This window comes from Melanerpes formicivorus, unplaced genomic scaffold (assembly GCF_026170545.1).
Source record: "Melanerpes formicivorus ecotype bairdi unplaced genomic scaffold, bMelFor1.0.p_v2 SCAF_1, whole genome shotgun sequence".
NCBI classification, from domain to species: Eukaryota; Metazoa; Chordata; class Aves; order Piciformes; family Picidae; genus Melanerpes; species Melanerpes formicivorus.
In genome coordinates, this window is record NW_027142353.1 from 5254158 (window position 1) to 5272380 (window position 18223).

General features: G+C 38.2%; 1 protein-coding gene across 14 annotated transcripts in view; it reads right to left on the minus strand.

Annotated features, from left to right (window-relative positions):
* MYCBP2 (MYC binding protein 2) overlaps window positions 1-18223 on the minus strand; it is a 197443-nt gene that overhangs the window by 51210 nt on the left and 128010 nt on the right. For 5 of the 14 annotated variants that reach the window (XM_068155980.1, XM_068156145.1, XM_068155628.1 and 2 more), the window contains 5 exons: window positions 17233-17307; window positions 14772-14996; window positions 13723-13855; window positions 11104-11229; window positions 7754-7939 (listed from right to left, as the gene is read on the minus strand). In XM_068155980.1, the coding sequence (XP_068012081.1) occupies window positions 7754-7939; window positions 11104-11229; window positions 13723-13855; window positions 14772-14996; window positions 17233-17307 (745 nt within the window). The remainder of the gene's footprint in view (window positions 1-7753; window positions 7940-11103; window positions 11230-13722; window positions 13856-14771; window positions 14997-17232; window positions 17308-18223) is intronic. The other 9 variants (XM_068156655.1, XM_068155715.1, XM_068156486.1 and 6 more) reach the window with 6 other exon arrangements.

Genomic DNA, 18223 nt, shown 5'->3' on the forward strand with positions numbered 1-18223 from the left:
TAGAAAACCACATCAGGAGCACAAAAGCAGCAGCAGAGGCAATCATTAGCATGTCACTCTATGAATAACTAAAATCTTTACTAAATCCACTTTCATGACTGCACATTTAAGCTTCATTCTAGGTCTGAGATTACTGAGATATAAATTTTGTAATCCTGTATTCTAGTTTACACTGAACGGCGTACTACTACTGCTCAATCATTTCAAGGAGAATGTGGGTCAAACTGGATGAGTTTCCCAGTCTCCTTACTGCTTTGACCAAGAATGTTCATTTACCTAGCATAACTGCAGAGACCAGCTTTTTGGTCAGGATTTCTGGATTCCTTTTCAATCACCCTCAAAGACTGTAAAAGACGTAAAACAGAAGGTAGGCAAGGTCTGTCTCATATGCACTTGAATGTGAGACTCTAGTAACATTTTCCTTGAACACGGAAATAGTTCTGGCTTGAAAAGCTACACAATATGAAAACATACAGGCAGTTCAATTCCTATGGCAGGATGCAGTTTTCTGACAGCCATGCCTGTCTCCTCTGAGGAAACACTAGTAAGCCAGTCCAGGAGACATGACATGCCACCAGTTGGTACACATTATCTCTTTTATTCTAAACCAAAATGGTAGCATTTCTTTGGAGTTCAAATTCTTTCTGAAACACCACTGCTTTTCTGCATGATGATGAAGGAAAACACTGACCTACTTTTGCCCTTTTGCCTAAGGAATGGATGCCCCTTCAGAAAGAATGCATTTCTCTCTCTCTCTTGTTGTTACTGACATGGAAGCCACAATACGGCTGTTAGTTGAATTTCCTCAAGCACTTCAATCAAATGTATCTTTTGGCATCCTAAAATGCCAATTGTCATGGTGACAGTTGGACAAGGACTCTTTTTATGTGCATGAAAATATTCTGAAGCCAACAAATGTTTGAATACCAAATATTGGAAAGGAGAAAAGTATTAGATACTGTTGTAGTAGGGGAATGAGTGAAAAAAAGTGTAAGCTGAAAAGGAACATCATTACAAAAACATTACCAATGCTCTTTTTATCTAAAGATAGTGTTTGAAGCACCAACACTTGAGCCCCTTAAGTTCATTAACTGAAAGGATTCACGCACTGGAAGGGTATACAAAACTTATTCTACAATTTTGTATTTTGTATCTACACATTTTGAAGAGGTGAGAAACTGATTTCTAAACCAAAGCTTGACACAGTTTGTGCTCTTCCTACAAAATTTGCCATACCAGTTCCCAAGAGATGGACAAATTCATACTTTGTACAGATCTTTAATTATCAAATCTGAAAAGCCTGGGGCATGAAACCATTTAACTTATTAGCTCAAATTTTCAGGAATGATGCTCTGGCAATAGGCATTATCTGAAAAAACAGTTAAACCAATCCTTTGGCTGCTTCACAGGACAAGTCATGTCAGCACAATGCAGGAAGAGATCTGACTGCTTGGTTCAGAACATACCCTCCTCTCATTTTACTGAAATGCTACCAAGAATGATGGTGTGCTGGTATTTTGTGTTGCCTCTATGGGTTAGGAAATGCAGCTGTAAGCACTGCAAGCAAAACTAGCAGTTCTAATTGCTCTGTAACTGGCATCTAGACAGGAAAGGAATAAAACAAAAAAGAAAGCAGTAGCACAATACTGAAGGCACATACTGAGGAACTTCTGACAGGAACAGTAGAGGCTGATGGTGGGACCACCATCATGAAGGAACAAGCCCCAGAACATGCCCTAACCCAGACAGTGAGTTAAGTACCTGTAAACGTGCTTAATGTGGATATTTGTGTCTCAAAGGCATCTTCTGGGCTTCAGATGGGCCAGGTAAATGTGTAGCACGTAATTAACCTTGTAACACACCTGTGAACTGTGCGTACCCCTGGCCATATTTGGATATGGCCCATCCTATAGGTTCAGCTATCAGGTTTCTCTGTTATTAAAGGGCATTCATTGTCTTCAGACAGTATTTAAACCAGCTGAGATAATAGGCAATTTGTCTTGTTCTCACCAAGAAAGCAACAAGAACCAAATGCTGCTGAAGTTGCCACTGAAGAGCCTGCCCTAGCAGACAAACTACACCTAGGCCTTGTTCTTATGGAGAAAGCAACAAGAGCCAAACACTGCCAGAATTGCAGCTGAAGATCCCACCGTAGCAGGTAAACCACACCTGGGCCTTGCACCTTGACCAAGGCAACCAACACTCCGAGAGCCCTGTGACAGTACATGAGAAGAGAGAGGCCCCTTACACCTCTCCGAGCCAAAGAAAAACTCGAGATGGTGAACTAGGCACAAGAGAACAGAGGCCCCCTTATCCCCCTCTGAGCCAAGAGCCGCTTGAATTATAGTTACAGAGTCGGGGAAGATACCGGACAGAGGAGCAAGCCGTGAATCCCTGGCTAATCTGCTACAGAATCCTCTTTGTGGGAAACCGCAGATCACAGCACCTTTATTTCCAATTTAGAACAGAATAGAATAAACCAGGTTGGAAGAGACCTTCAAGATCGAGTCCAACCTATCACCCAACACTATCTAATCAACTAAACCACGGCAACAAGCGCCTCATCCAGTCTCTTCTTAAACACCTCCAGTGATGGTGACTCCACCATCTCCCCAGGCAGCACATTCCAATGGCCAATCACTCTTTCTTTGAAGAACTTCTTCCTAACATCCAGCCTAAACCTCCCCTGGTGCAGCTTGAGACTGTCTCCTCTTGTTCTGGTGCTGGTAGCCTGGGAGAAGAGACCAACCCCCACCTGGCTACAACTTCCCTTCAGGTATATTCCCTTCAGTAATAAGGTCTCCCCTGAGCCTCCTCTTCTCTAGGCTAAGCAAACCCAGCTCCCTCAGCCTCTCCTCATAGGGCTTGTGCTCCAAACCCCTCCCCAGCTTTGTTGCCCTTCTCTGGACACATTCCAGCAACTCAACATCTTTCCTAAACTGAGGGGCCCAGAACTAGACACAGGACTCAAGGCTAAGAAGGGGAGTCCAAAGCCTAAAAATCCATTCTTCATTTGCAATTTCAACACAGATGTGATGAAACACAGTATAGAGGTCTAACCTTGGTGACTGAAAGGTCTTACACTTCCATCTCTAAGTTCAAAGTTCAGCAGCTAGTTGTGAAATTTCGGTAACTGATACCATGGCAAGGTCCTGTTTCCCTGACTTATGTCTAAGGAAGTTTTATGATCCAGCACATGCTGCTGAAGGTTGAGAAACGAGATCTTCCTTGACCCCTTAGGTTTCCACCTATACAGAGAATTCAAGCATAAAGTTGAGTCTGTGCTCTTCATGAAGTTCAGAGACAAACTGATCAAACAGCCAGCAATAATCTATCAGCTACTGGAGGCTGCAGTCCTAACCAAATCTGGTAGTGATGATCTTAGAAATGTCTGAGAAGCAAGGGGATGCACAGTGGAGTAATTACAGACCATTTTGGTGAAATAATCAAGGAAGAAACATACATAAGCTTGTGCTCTTTCTACAGGAAGTCCCTGCTAAAATTCCAATCCAATACAGCTGTTTCTGTATTCCAGATAGAATAGAATAGAATAGATTATACTATCCAAGTTTTTTCCTTTCTTTTAAACTTTCAGCTGCATAAAAGACTGACAAGGAATAAAAACCCATGACAAAAAACTCAACAATCTTCCAGTTTCCCTGCTATGTGACCAAATGTGAAAGTCACAGTAATTAAGTAGGAAAGCCCAAGTAGGCCTTCACAGAGTTGTAGCAAATAACACAAAAATGAGTAACAGTTCCACCTCCTTGTTCATAATATCCCTTCTGTAACAAATCCTTTGACAGAACACACAGGACTCCTGTTGGTTTACTGATTTATGGTGTGAAAAGAACAACAGAGACACTTTTCATTTTTTTCAAGCATTGTATCTGGAAATCATAAGATTACCACAAACAAATAACCTTACACTCTACTGCAAAATAAAACATTGTGAAAAGCCATTCCCTTCTTCCTCAAATGAATTTGGAAGCCAAGCTAAACCCCAAGCCCGGAAATTTTTAGTCAGAAAGGCTAGCTACAGACTCTTCTAAAAAAAAAATAAAATTAAAATCTATCACTGGCACAGAGAATGTTTTATAAACAGAGCAACTTTTTTCTTCCTGTTACAAAATCTAAATTTAGGAAGTAATTCCAAAGCATATTCGGCATAACCCTAGTTTTCTCAGAATCACTGGGATCAGTGCTGGGCCCCATCCTCTTTAACATCTTCATTCATGATCTGGATGAGGGGGTCGAGTCAGTCATCAGCAAGTTTGCAGATGACACCAAGTTAGGGGCAGATGTTAGTCAGTTAGAGGGTAGAAAGGCTCTGCAGAGGAACCTCGACCAACTGGACAGATGGGCAGAATCCAGTGGGATGGCATTCAACAAGTCCAAGTGCCGAGTGCTGCACTTTGGCTACAACAATCCCATGCAGAGCTACAGGCTGGGGTCGGAGTGGCTGGAGAGCTCCCAAACAGAAAGGGACCTGGGGGTGCTGATCGACAGCCGCCTCAATATGAGCCAACAGTGTGCCCAGGTGGCCAAGAGGGCCAATGGCATCCTGGCCTGCATTAGGAATACTGTGGCCAGCAGGAGCAAGGAAGTCATTGTGCCCCTGTACTCTGCTTTGGTTAGGCTGCACCTTGAGTCCTGTGTCCAGTTCAGGGCCCCTCAGTTTAAGAAGGACATCGAAACACTTGAACGTGTCCAGAGAAGGGCAACAAGGCTGGTGAGAGGCCTTGAACACAAGCCCTATGAGGAGAGGCTGAGGGAGCTGGGATTGTTTAGCCTGGAGAAGAGGAGGCTCAGGGGTGACCTCATTGCCCTCTACAACTACCTGAAAGGTGATTGTAGCCGGGAAGGGGTTGGTCTCTTCTCCCAGGCAACCATCACCAGAACAAGAGGACACAGTCTGAAGCTGCACCAGGGGAGGTTTAGACTCGAGGTGAGGAGAAAGTTCTTCACCAAGCGAGTCATTCGTTACTGGTATGGGCTTCCCAGGGAGGTGGTTGAGTCACCATCCCTGGAGGCGTTCAAGAGGGGATTGGACGTGGCACTTGGTGCCATGGTCTAGTCATGGGGTCTGTGTTGATAGGTTGGACTCGATGATCCTCGAGGTCATTTCCAACCTTAGTTATACTGTGATTCTTCCAAACAAAATGTCTCCCCAAGAGAATAGACATCTAAGGAAAAACAGAAAATGCAAGTGGCAGACAAAACTCTTTAGGTGGACTTTCAACTCTATTAAGTACACAAGCTCTGCAGCCAGGGAAATCCAGCTCAAAACAACTTTTTTCAACTATTAATGTAGCAGTTACTGACTATAAACATTCACTTAAAATTTTATATCTAACTTTAATGCAGGAAGCACTTAATGACCAAACACTTCAATTTGAAACTAAAACTATGTGTAGGGCAAAAATTTACATCACTTGATATGGAGCTTTGGGATATATTGTTTAATGGATTTAATTTTTAATTACTATAAAGTGTTTTGGAAATACGGAATGAAAACTGCACATTTAAAGAATTTCTGTTACAGTTCTAGTACAGCATCAGTGTTGAATATAGATTAAAACCCAGAATGGAATTTAACCCAAAATAGAACTTTTAAAAGTAGTATTACTGCATATATGCTTTGCTATTCTAGTTAATCTTACACCAAAAACCAATCCATTACTTTCTCAAATTTAAAGATTCAAAAGCTATAGTAATAGCAGAATAGCTTAAAATGGAATGTTTAATCTAGACAGTTTTAAATAGTCCATAATTTCCTTGACTATTAAATGAACAAAATACATGAATATAGTCTTAGAATAAACCAGGTTGGAAGAGACCTTCAAGATCGTCGTGTCCAACCTATCATCCAACACCACCTAATCAACTAAACCATGCAACCATGCACCCTATCAAGTCTCCTCCTGAACACCTCTAGTGATGGTGACTCCACCACCTCCTCAGGCAGCCCATTCCAATGGGCAATCACACTCTCTGTGTAAAACTTCCTCCTAACCTCCAGCCTAAACCTCCCCTGGCGCAGCCTGAGACTGTGTACTGGTAGCCTGGGAGAAGAGACCAACCTCTGCCTGTCTACAACCCCCCTTAAGGTAGTTGTAGAGAGCAATAAGGTCGCCCCTGAGTCTCCTCTTCTCTTCTTCTTACAAACCTGCTGACAATATTTTGAATTTGAACAAACTTGTGAACAAATGATTAACAAATTTGCAATGAACCATGGAAGTTAAACCAGGAAATTTTGCCCCCACTATAATTCTTGCATTTCAGAAGCTTAATAAAAACGTTAACATTTCTCTCCTTTATGCATAATTTGCATTTTATTCCATTGTTTGGAAGAAAGTCCTTGTATCAAATTACTGTTAGTGATGATTTTTGCCCATCTTGGAAGGGCAAATAATTGTACTGGTTGATATCTTGTATCAGACAAAACCTTGATGATTTTTTCCAGTTTCATTATTATTTTATTTAGTAGACAACCTATCTAACAAAAAAAAGGCTTTGTCTGAATAAAGGATCCTTATTAAAATACAAAGTATGCATGTAGCTTACTTCATACAGGTTATCTATATCTGTTGGATAGGCAAATCCATTGAGCAAGATCTTGTTAGGCAGCCAATACAAAATGTTGACAGTTTTAAGTTTCCTATAATAGAGATTTATAAGCTAAATGACAAATGACTTGGTTATTTCTGACATGAAGTTAAATGAGAAACTGACTTCACTACTCTGAACAAGAGACAAAAACTAGAAGTGACAGAAAAGAATATACAATAGGCAAAATCTCACTGATGGTGTGCTGATGCCATTGGGGCTGACGATAGTTGTTTTACCTGAGCAGGGTTTGGAATATTCTGCTTTCAGGACATTGGTTTAAGCCCAGCATAAATTCAGAAGATCGTTGTCAAATTATTTCTCATAGCTTTTATGAAAGTGAATTAAGAGACTTGAATCCAATTCTCACAAAAAGAACTTCACTGCCACTTCAATAAGATGAGCTGGACAGATCCAGCACTGGGCAGAGAACTGGCTCACAAAGTCCAGCAAGAACGAACTGAGGGAAAGTTTAGAGGAGACAGGAGAAGACTAGTATTACTGTCACCCATGCTATACCTGTTCTATATATAAGGAAGAATATACTGCAGTATCTGCTATCTATCATGAATGCAGAGCTTATATTTTTCCTTAATCAAAAGCTAAACAGTTTCCTGCCCTCTCATCAGCAATCAGGTTACCTACCATTCACCTCTAGGTGCAAATTTTCACATCCATGCCAATTCTATGAGCACTCAATAGATGTCTACCAAAGCCTTTTTTTACAAGGAGTCCCAAATTATTCCCACTGTTAAGCTACATCCCTAAAAAGTTAGGTGTGATGACAAAACCAGGAAGTTCAGAAGTAAGAAAATATAATACTTTTGCTGCAGTCCATTTTTGATGTTAAAAGAAATACAAACCTTTTGTACCATATACCTTCCTTACTCAAGAAATGCACTTTCATGACTCATCCACACTGCAGAACACATACAACAGCAAAATATTGTCAATATAGAAATGAAAGCTGAACAAGTATACTTCTTTAGGAGCATTACCTAACATGCTTCTGAATCATGAAAAACGTAACAAAACAAAACCAAAAAGGTGCAGTGAAGGATGATTAGTAGCTGGTAAGCAACTGAGAACAGGAATGTCAAAGCTGCAGATAGACTGATGAGGCAGGTAAGGCTGACAAACTTACTCTGAAGCTGAGGCTGAGGCTGCTGGAAGGAAAGGGGCTGTCCGAACACAAATGGACTGTGGACTAGGGAAGAGGGAGGTTTTGCAGCTTGATCAAAGATGGAAGGAGCTGGGAGATTTGGCCGTGACTGAATGGAATTCAGTATGGCACTCAGTTGGTCACCTGTAGTGGGCAAAACAGTCAAAACTACAACCTGTTACTTGTCATTCTCCAGAAAGGCAGAGTAAAATGGTGCTCAGTTAAATTTTAAATGATGATAATAGAAAAGTTCATTAATTTTATTTAGCCACATACAACTCCGGTTGTGGCTCAACATAAAAATCTCACCTCATGCATGGCAGGAAAATGACTGAAAAGTTTAAGAGGGCTTTTACTGTGATTATTTAATACATTTCAAAATAGAGACATATTTGCCTTGCAAAAAAAATGAAGAGCAGCCAAAAGCAAGGAAAAAAAAATCCAAACCAAAAATCCCTAGCATTTACAACAATACACACATGCAACAACACATGCAGAAAAAGATTAGGAACAACTAATGAGAAGGGAAAGATAACATGCACTTAGGCTTTGGCAAGTGTATTTCTGTGCCAAGGCTCTGATAAATATTTGCTTGGTTTTGCAAATATCTGTCATGCTGTTTTTCAAGATCAGATTGAAAATAATTTAGAAGTACCAACACTTAGGAACTGGAAATGGTTTTCTGAAGGACTACATACATATGGTGTGAGTCAAACAGAGTCCTTCAAGAAAACTGGCATGGTAAAAATAGTTTTAATTTCTGAATGCCAATTCACAAAAGAACATGTGAGCATTAGAAATACATGAAGCCTAGAGTAAGAAAGCAAAGGTTATCACACTATAACTTGAAGTATACTTAGTAAGACACCAAGAGTTTTAGAGCATCTCAGATTTTAACCACCACTAAGCAAAGCAATCACTTTATTCCAGAAAATAATGTAATTTTGAAAGCATTCTAGAAATCCTAATAGAAAAAAAGTAGCACCTAATACAGAATTTACAACTCAATGAATTTACAACACTTTTTTGTTGATTATTAATTGCTTTTTAGTGGAATTACAGAAAGACTGGTGGGTGCATGGAAATCTGCATTACCTAAAAAAATGTTTAAAATTAAACCTTGCCATTATTTTCTTGGTATTTTTGTTTCAAAAGTGAGAGCACAAATGTACCAGAAAATAGCTGGAACATCTAAATAATAATCTCAGGTACTGATAAATCAATTTTGTTCCACTGTTTTGGAAGTAGTATACCTCAAAAATACTGAAATTGCTACTTGGGCAGCAATTATTCCTAACTGATGTGTTCGACAAACCAATATTATTCTTAAATACAGCAGTTCTATGAGCAACTGTTTTAAAGAGAAGAACATCTGTGAAGTGGCTGAAAGTCATTTGCCCACAATAATTAAATCTGGAAGTGGGTAGGGCCATTCACAAGGAATATTAAAGATGTGCCTGCAACGCAGAAAGCCAGAATCAGAATAGAGAAGACATAGCTAAACAAAACACAAGTGATTGTGGGAGTTATGTCTTCTGCCTTGCCAAGTAATATTGTAAACAGACCTGTTAAACAGAAATCTCTACATTTGACAGCAGTTTGAAATGGTCATAGATGGTGATTGAATTTTCATTGAAACTAATATATCTCTACAGAAGTTCTTTTAACAAACAAGCACCTTGCTTCATTCAGAAATTCCCGTAAGAGATCACACTTACTCCTGTAGTTTTATATTTTCCTCAATACTCAAACCTCCTTGGACATGAAAAAGCAAAAATACTGTATACAAAATAATGATATAGCTGAGGAACCCTATTTTTTGGGAAAGCGGAGATTATTGCAATATAGTTTCCAACAGCTCTCCGTATTTGGGCAATTCAGAAGTAACTGCAGTACATGGAACGAATGAAGTCATCTACCTGAGTTGCACACTCACACTAAACACCACAGCTTTGAGGGCATGTTGAAAGAACAATACACATAAAATTATATGGAATTTAATGCCCAGAGTAGTTTCCAAACTGTCTCTAACTGTAACATCCCAAAGAAGCACCTTAGAAACTGTTTAAGGCAGCACACAGTAAAAAGAATCACATTGTCTTCAGAAACCCAGATGCCAGGTAATAAATCACATTGATCTCCATCCAATATTTTATCTCTGGACAATATAGGGAAAAGCTATTTTCCTAGTATGCTCCTGCAGAAAAATAACAGGTAATGCTTTTGTACTATTACGCAAATGACATTGAGATGTAAGCTGTCATACTGTCTCACACTGAGCATCTTAAACACTTCCATGACTCAGCTCTTACTTTGAAGTGCGTATGACTGAACTGGGAAAAGTAGCTATGTATAAAAGGCTTTACAAAACAAAAGGAAACCAACTCTTCCAGCTTTTGTCCAAAACCAGGGTTTCCTGCAGAGGAAGATGTATGAACTACTACTTTATGCAGTAAAACACTGAAATAATCTAAAATTATTTCATGTTATGAAAATAAGAGATCAGAACATTTAAGAATATTTTTTTCCCCTCTTCTGATTTAAAAAAAAAAAAGTCTTAAATCACATCATTTTTTAGGAGACAACACTAGCACTCATTCCTAGTGAAAACCACAGAGCATACCTTAGGCCCATGTTTGTAGTGGCATGGCCAGAATACAGAGATCTTAAGAGTAGAATGTCAAAAGCTCTGTGTTTCAGTAGTATTTCTCAAGTATAGCTCATCTACATGCAATCAGTGAACAAACAGAAGGCACACAGCTTCAGTTTGTGATGGCTTAAATACATTTACATCTTGAGAACAAATCGTGCCTAAAAGAAGCGACTCTTATGTCAGCAAAATTTACAAGGTTTTAGTTATGTCCCAACATTTGTATCTGGTACCTGTGACTGAAAGGTAATTTCCGTTTTACAACCTAAACTTCAACTGTTATCTTTTGCCTTGCCATTAAGGCACTAAAAATGCCAAGACAGGTGTGAAGTACTTACAAATATTTCTAATCATTTTAAAACATGTCTTCTAAATCCATTAAGTTTCCTATCTTGTTTTGAAGGATGAACTTTTAAGTTCTATATTATAGATTTTTGCCCACCACTATAGAAAGCCCTAACTGTAACTTTAAAACCTCTGATGATCCTCTTTACAGAGTACTTGACTGAGTGAAACAAAAGCAAAGAAAGAAGCCGTTTTGTAAAGCACCTTGCCATTCATTGCACTACTGTTTATGCCTTTTGGAGACCATCTGATGGTGCCTGAAAGAATAGGAAATGAGTAATAAAAGCACAAAGTTAAAAATAATGTATTTTTTTAAAATGAGAGTGTATAAACATACCTTTATTATTTCCAAGGCCGTAATCAAACCCTTGACCATTACTACAGCTTGTCCCCTTACTGAAAGCTTGTATTGAAAAAGGACTTGGCGGAGGAGTCTGAACATTCTGATCTAGAAGGACTTGCTCTGTAAAAAGAACACACCACTTCACAATTAGACCTTCTTTAGTAACTGATTTAACATTGGACAGATGAGTCACAAGGCAAAGGAGTGATTTCCATTTTTTCCCCAACCCTGCAACTCTGCCAGTCTACTTAGTTTTCTTCAAAGAGAAAAGTACATCTCTCTTGTTGACAGCTCATGCTCTAAAAATATAAAGATGGAGGACTTGATACCATGAAGGCTGTTTTTATACTGGACTGAGCTGCTGCCATCTTTGCTGTCATAAGCCACTGAGGAACAGGCTGGACAGCTTGTTTTTCAGTAACACAACACTGTTAATGTTTACTTTGAACAGAAATTCTTACAGTTATTTCACAATGCAGAGTGACAAAAGGAGTTTTCAGAGTGGCAAACTCAGAATCAATACCCTTTTAATCCTGGCTACACCACAATAGCTAATTTATTAGCTTCAGAGACATTTCTACTGGAAAATAAAACAGCCTTGCATTAGGATAGCAAATCACAGAATGACAGGGGTTGGAAAGGATCTCTGGAGATCATCCAGTCCAACACCCCCACCAGAACATGTTCACCTAGAGCAGATTGAAGAGGATGGTGTCCAGGTGCATTTTGAATGACTTGAGAGAGACTCCACCACCTCCCTGGGCAGCCTGTTCCAGTGCTCTTCCACCCCCAATATAAAGAAGTTCCTCCACATGTTTAGATGGAACTTTGTTCAAGTTTGTGCCCATTACCTCTTGTCCTGGTGCTGGGCATTACTGAAAAAAGACTAGCAAATGTCAGGATGAGGCACCAAAGAAGTTAGCTGTATTATTCAATAGATGTGCTCTGAACAGTGAGACACTGTTCAAGTTCACAAATACTTTCTAGAATCTGCTTATGCTCCTTGTGCATGTTAGAACTTGACATTTTCAGATAATAATGGAGAATCTCTGTCTTCAAAAAAGACACTGTGCTAAGTAAACACTTCCCCCCCATTTTATACATCTTATGAAAAATTCTTGGTTATTACTCTTCACAAATATTTGATACTTTGAAGTCAAGCTGCAACAGCCTACAAGAAGTACGTATGTATGAGCAAGGAATTATGTGTTTTAACACGGCAACGTGATGATAAGTAAAGTATCTTGGTGGGAAATAATTCTCTTATAATGAACAAATGAGAGGCTGACAATAAATTCTACCTTAACCCTCAAGCAGAATATGAGTGCTGAGGTGGCAGTTTTTAAGAAAGACTTCTGGAACATGGATGCATTGAATCCCATGAATGGAGAAGGAGTATTATAAATTGAGAATGTCCAGGTTTATTCAGAAACCAGAAATCTATGTTGAATAATAATAAAAATAAAATAAAAAAGCTTGATTGGAAAAATTAAGTCTTGAAGTGAGTTGAAACAAATCAGCCTCCAGGGAACTCTACCAAAATGTTAGTGTAATGAACAGCCCTAAATCTGTATCCAGTTTTGGGCTCCCCATGTCAAGACACATTTAGTGGAGAGAGTCCAACAGGAAGCTACAAGGATGATGGAGGGACTTGAACATCTCTCCTGTGAAGAAAAACTGAGAGAACTAGGGCTGTTTAGTCTGGAGAAGAGAAGGCTGAGAGGGGATCTTATTAATGTTTATAAATATCTGAGGGGTGGGTGTCAGGATGAAGGTGGTGCCCAGTACAAGGAACAACGGGTGTTCGCTGGAACACAGTAAGTTTCACCTCAACATGATGAGAAACTTTTTTACCGTGAGGTTCACAGAGCACTGGAACAGGCTGCCCAGAGAGTATGTGGAGCCTCCTTCTTTGGAGGCTTTCAAAACCCACCTGGACATGGGTGAAAACAATATTTTAGACCAGTAATGGAGGCCTGTTTAGAAGGAGATCAACAAGAACGACAACTATTTCATAGTTTTCTTCCATTATTTCTAGGGCTTACCCAATTTGAACATGAATTACCAGTACAGAAATTCTGCATTTTAGGAGAATGCAATCCCACTTTGCTAACTAGAATTAACTAATTTGACATTAATTTTAAATACAGCGTTAAGAAAACCCCTTCTTAACAGGTTTTTAAGAGGATGCCCTGTGCTGGAATTGAACTTCAAATCAAAATGTAAATAATGCATTCTGCTCTGATTTTCAAAGCAATGCAAAGTAGACCAAAGAAAGATAACAAAAATGCATGATTTCTTATCTAAAATGTATTCCCATAGATAAAAGACAGATGGTTAAAATTCTGATCCTTCACTGCTACTGAGGAAAACAGAAGGAAATATTTTGGGGTGTGTTTTTGTTTGTTGGGTTTTGTGCCTTTTTCCTAATAAACAAACCCCACACATTTAAAGAATCTTTATCTTTGAAGTCCAACTGTGTAATTTAAATGAAAAAGTGTAAATTCATGGTGTACCTGTTTAAAACTCAGTTCTTGCTTTATGTAGATTGCTTATTTTTTTGTTAAGTAAAAAATATCCTACAACTCAAAACAAAACAAAACAACAACTTGCCATCTTCATGTCGGAGGTACTGGTTTCCACCTCTGTCTCTAGCTAATGACCATGCCTCGCCTTCATCACTTTCACAGAACTCTACCATGCTGTTCTTATCCATTTGCACCCATGTACCTTCTGAATTAGTCACCTGATACACACACAAAAAAAAGAGCACAATTTATTCACTTTTCAGATAATTCTTTAGAACAACTCAGAAACTTATTATAGCATCTGAAAAAAACCACACTCATTCCAAACTTTGTGTCACAAAGCAAATGTTAGAAAATGGTTTCTTAAATTAAGGCCACAGGCTGAGGCAGATTGAAGCACCAAAAGTATTTATGGTGAATTTACGGAGTATTTCCAAAAATCGTAGACATGTTTATGTTCAGAAAAAGCAAAACACCAACACCACAACTTTAGAACATCCATACAAGCCTAAATAAAACTTCAAGGAGATATTCACCAAAACAGGCCTTTTTGTTAGTGGCTGCAACAGTAGAATTATAATACCAAGTTTTATATGAGAGGTTTGTATGAGTACTCATTTTGTTCCTGACATTATATTTAGGAAATAGCATGACACACTTCATCCTTAAGCCCTTCATCACCATAAAATATCACAGCTAGACAACTGGGAACAGTAACAACAGTTCAGCAACTAAACAATGAATACAATCAAAACAGAGAAACAGAGTATTTTGTTAATTGGTTAGGTCAAAAGAATTAAAACTTTTTTTTCAATGAAACAAGGCTCTTTCAAAGGATATGACAAAATAGTAGAGCAGGAAATACAATTTTGTAAGGAATACTGTACAAAGCAATATATAAGCAAGCATATGTAAGTGCAGGACAGTTTTAACATTACACCAATCAATACACACATTGAAAAGGCAAAAGATATAACAGCATTAATATTTATCATGTAAACCAAGTTCAGAGGTTAGTACTTATCGAAAGGGTTGGAAAAGCAAACCTGTACAGGGGCAGACTCTTTGTTGCGTTTACTACTGTTACATACTGGTATCTATGAAGACATGAACTGAAGCTACAATGATCCATACCTCGCCCACTGCTTTGACTTTGTTTCCCAGAACTAACATTCCAATTGGGATACCTCTAAGGTTAGGGCAGCTTCTGATGTTGTGACCTGATGGGCCAGTCTTCACTACCTTGTACACTCCAGGTCCACCTCGAAGGAATGGCATATCTTGTTCTGGCACCACTGCTTCCTGCGGGCAGTGTGAATTTAGGTCTTTGAAAAAATCATCAGTATTAGACCTAGATTCCTGAGAAATTAAAAAAACAAAAGGGGGGCAAAACAAAACAGAATAGAACCTATTAATAATACCTTGAACTCTTTAGGTAAGAAATACTTATTTCAAGAATGTAATAGCTAAATTTCAAAGCTAAGAGAGATACTACTTAACATTGTTGATTTTCATGTGCAATGACAAATGACTAACTACTTGTAAATTGTGCAGTAATTCAAATGTCTTCATATTGCTCTTCAAACAAAAGTGGTATAAATGTAAGCATTCATATAAAAGGTGTATCTCTTATCTACGTTAGAGGCAAATGATTTATTCTTAAGACTTTCACTAAACCTTGTTTCATACTGACATTTATCAGCATATACACTCATTCCTCCTGCTGCTGTTTGTGAAATTATGTGAAACAGCCCAGGGCCATGTAAAGGGAATTTTAAGTATTATCTCATTCCAAATTATAAGCTTCTTTTCTTGATTTCACATCCAGAATAGATTGCTAAAGTAAAGGTAGAACTATGGCAAAGTAACAGCAACACCACAGATTCTTTAAGGCATATGCATATATTACTGCATACTGATTATTTTTGCTCTAACAATAAAAATAGTTTGCAAATTTATTTCACCTGGTACCAATTACAGATGAAAAATATATACCCAAATGCAAAATAAGAAAGCACTTAAATTTTCCACCACAAAAAAATGGTAGTTACTAAGAGAGGAGAAATATCAGCATAGATTTTTTCCAGCAAGCCAGAACTACAAAGGTTATAGCTAAAGGCTACAGTACAGCAAAATATGCTGGTTGGGAGTAAAGTAATGCACATTTATATCAGAAGAAAGCAAGTGAGAAGCAAGCATAAGCTCTATGGTGCTTATAATGCAAGTCATAGGTGCTTTTGAAGGAACATTTGAAAGTTAAGAGCTAAGTAATGCTCTGTGGGATGAAGCCAGTGGTTCACCTAGTCCATTGCTCAGCAATGGCTACAGGAGATGCTCTTCAGAAGTAGATCATCCTTGTCAGTGATCTGTCCCTTACACCATTTAAAATACTTTTGACTGATGTTAGAGGGTCTACCCTATATTCTTTGGTATTTACGAATCTGTTACCTATGAATTTGTTCCAGTTCTTCTGTATGTGCTGATATTTTTGTCTCCATAACCACCTATAAAAACACCTTCCAGGAGTGCACACTTACTGCTGTGTAAAATATTTTATCAGTTTGAAACCTAACTGCTGCTTACATTACTTCCTTTTTAATTAATGCAGTTTCTTCTGGTCTGTAATACTTGTATGTAAGAGGGGATTGGACGTGGCACTTGGTGCCATGGTCTAGTCATGAGGTCTGAGGTGACAGGCTGGACTCGATGATCCTCGGGGTCTCTTCCAACCTTAGTAATACTGTGATATGTTCACCTTTTAGTTATTGAAGTCTGTGCCCTATGTCCAGACCAATACAGCAACCTTTCCAAGAAGCCTTAATACAAAAATGGATCTGTAAATATGCAGCTTTTAAAGCAAGCTAATGAAGCTGAGGTAAACTGGTTTGAGGCAAAAAAGATCTCTGTGTTCTGAAGACAGTTTAAAGCATTGTCTATATTGAAATAATAATACAGAAAAATTGCTATTTCAGAGCAGCAGATTCAGTGGAAAAGCAAATTTTGAAACCTCCAAACCAGTATGTACAACAATTGAACATCATCTTCTTTATAAAGTTCATATGAAAAATCCCCAATCTCAACATCACTATAGGAATGCAAAAAGATTTAGACAAGCACTTCTGCAGATAATTCAAACTGCTTACCTGTACTTATTCCTATAATTGTACTAATAAAAAGGTCTGAGTATTTATTATTTGTGGCTTTACTTGTACAAATATTTTCTTATTAGATGATGCAATTTAATGTGTATATTCTAATAAGAGAAAAAAATTTACTAGTACATTTACATGAAAAAGAATGAAGATTTTTACTATGTTACTACACCATCTCCCTGAAATTCTGATTTGGTTCACTTAAAGAGGAGAGTGCTACTGATGAAATAATGAAAATTCAGTAACCTGCCCTGGTGTGTTTTTTTTTTTCCCCTCATCCTGAAGGAAAAGATGGGATAGAGCATTCCATGCAAATCTGCTATTTCCTGTAAAAATAACTGAAAGTAAAACAGACTTCAAAAAATATTTAGTGTAAAGTTGAGTCGTAAAGTGCAATCTGAAAACACGAAATACAGTGTGACTGTTCCTGCCATTTAACTCACCTTAGGGGGTAAAGCTTTGGAAGTCCATGAAAAAAAGTCCAAATCCCTTACTCCTTGGCTAGCATTAAAGACATTCTGATCAACAAAGTTTAAAAAAAAAAAAAAGACACATATCAACAAAGAAATGGAAACAAAGAAGCACTGAAGGAAGAAGCTCAAGGTACTATAATGGAAAACTTTCTCCACAAGTACATTTATTGGTAGAATTTGCACAAGGGGAAAGTTCTGTTTTCCTGTTCAAGTCACTTGAATTCACTGCTCACCATGGCAAATCATCCATTAAACAAAAACAGTTCAGTATGTCAAAAGCTCAAAATGGATGTAGTGTGTCATGCCATTTACTGCAATTAAGAGCCAGACATTTCTCATAAAGCTTGAGACTTTGTGCACAGAAAAATCCTACACTTCTGTTACAATGAAACAGTAGTTGGCCCCACCACAAACCAGTTTTATAGCAAGATGGTCCGCTGTTCTGAAAGGAAGCATTGCAAGACAACTGTGCATGGAACTTCCAGTTACCAAGTCAGAAGTGAAAAGATGCAGAAGGCTAAGCTCACTATTGTTGAAAGCAATTCACTCGCACGGAATGATTTTACCAGTTTGCACATCAAACACACTACCAGAAGCCCAAAATTTCACAGGTTGCTGTAAGAAGAATGATTGCCAAGATTCTGTTAGTTTTATGAAACATAAAATGCATTTACTAGCCTGTTCTGAGTTATCACATGCTAAATATCCTGACAGCCAGACTTCACTGGTTTTATAACCAATTGCCTGTAGTATAGAAATGAGTACTGATGTGTACTTTTCCTCTCACAAAACAGCTAGGACAGCATTTTGTAACCACTGGGAAACATGAAAAAGAAGCCATCTTTTCTGCATAAAGTGGTTTCTACTAATTTAAATGAAATTTTCACTGTTCCTGACAAATTGAAGAATTAATAATCTATCTACAGTGGTATTAAAAATAATTTATTTATGGCAGAATCCT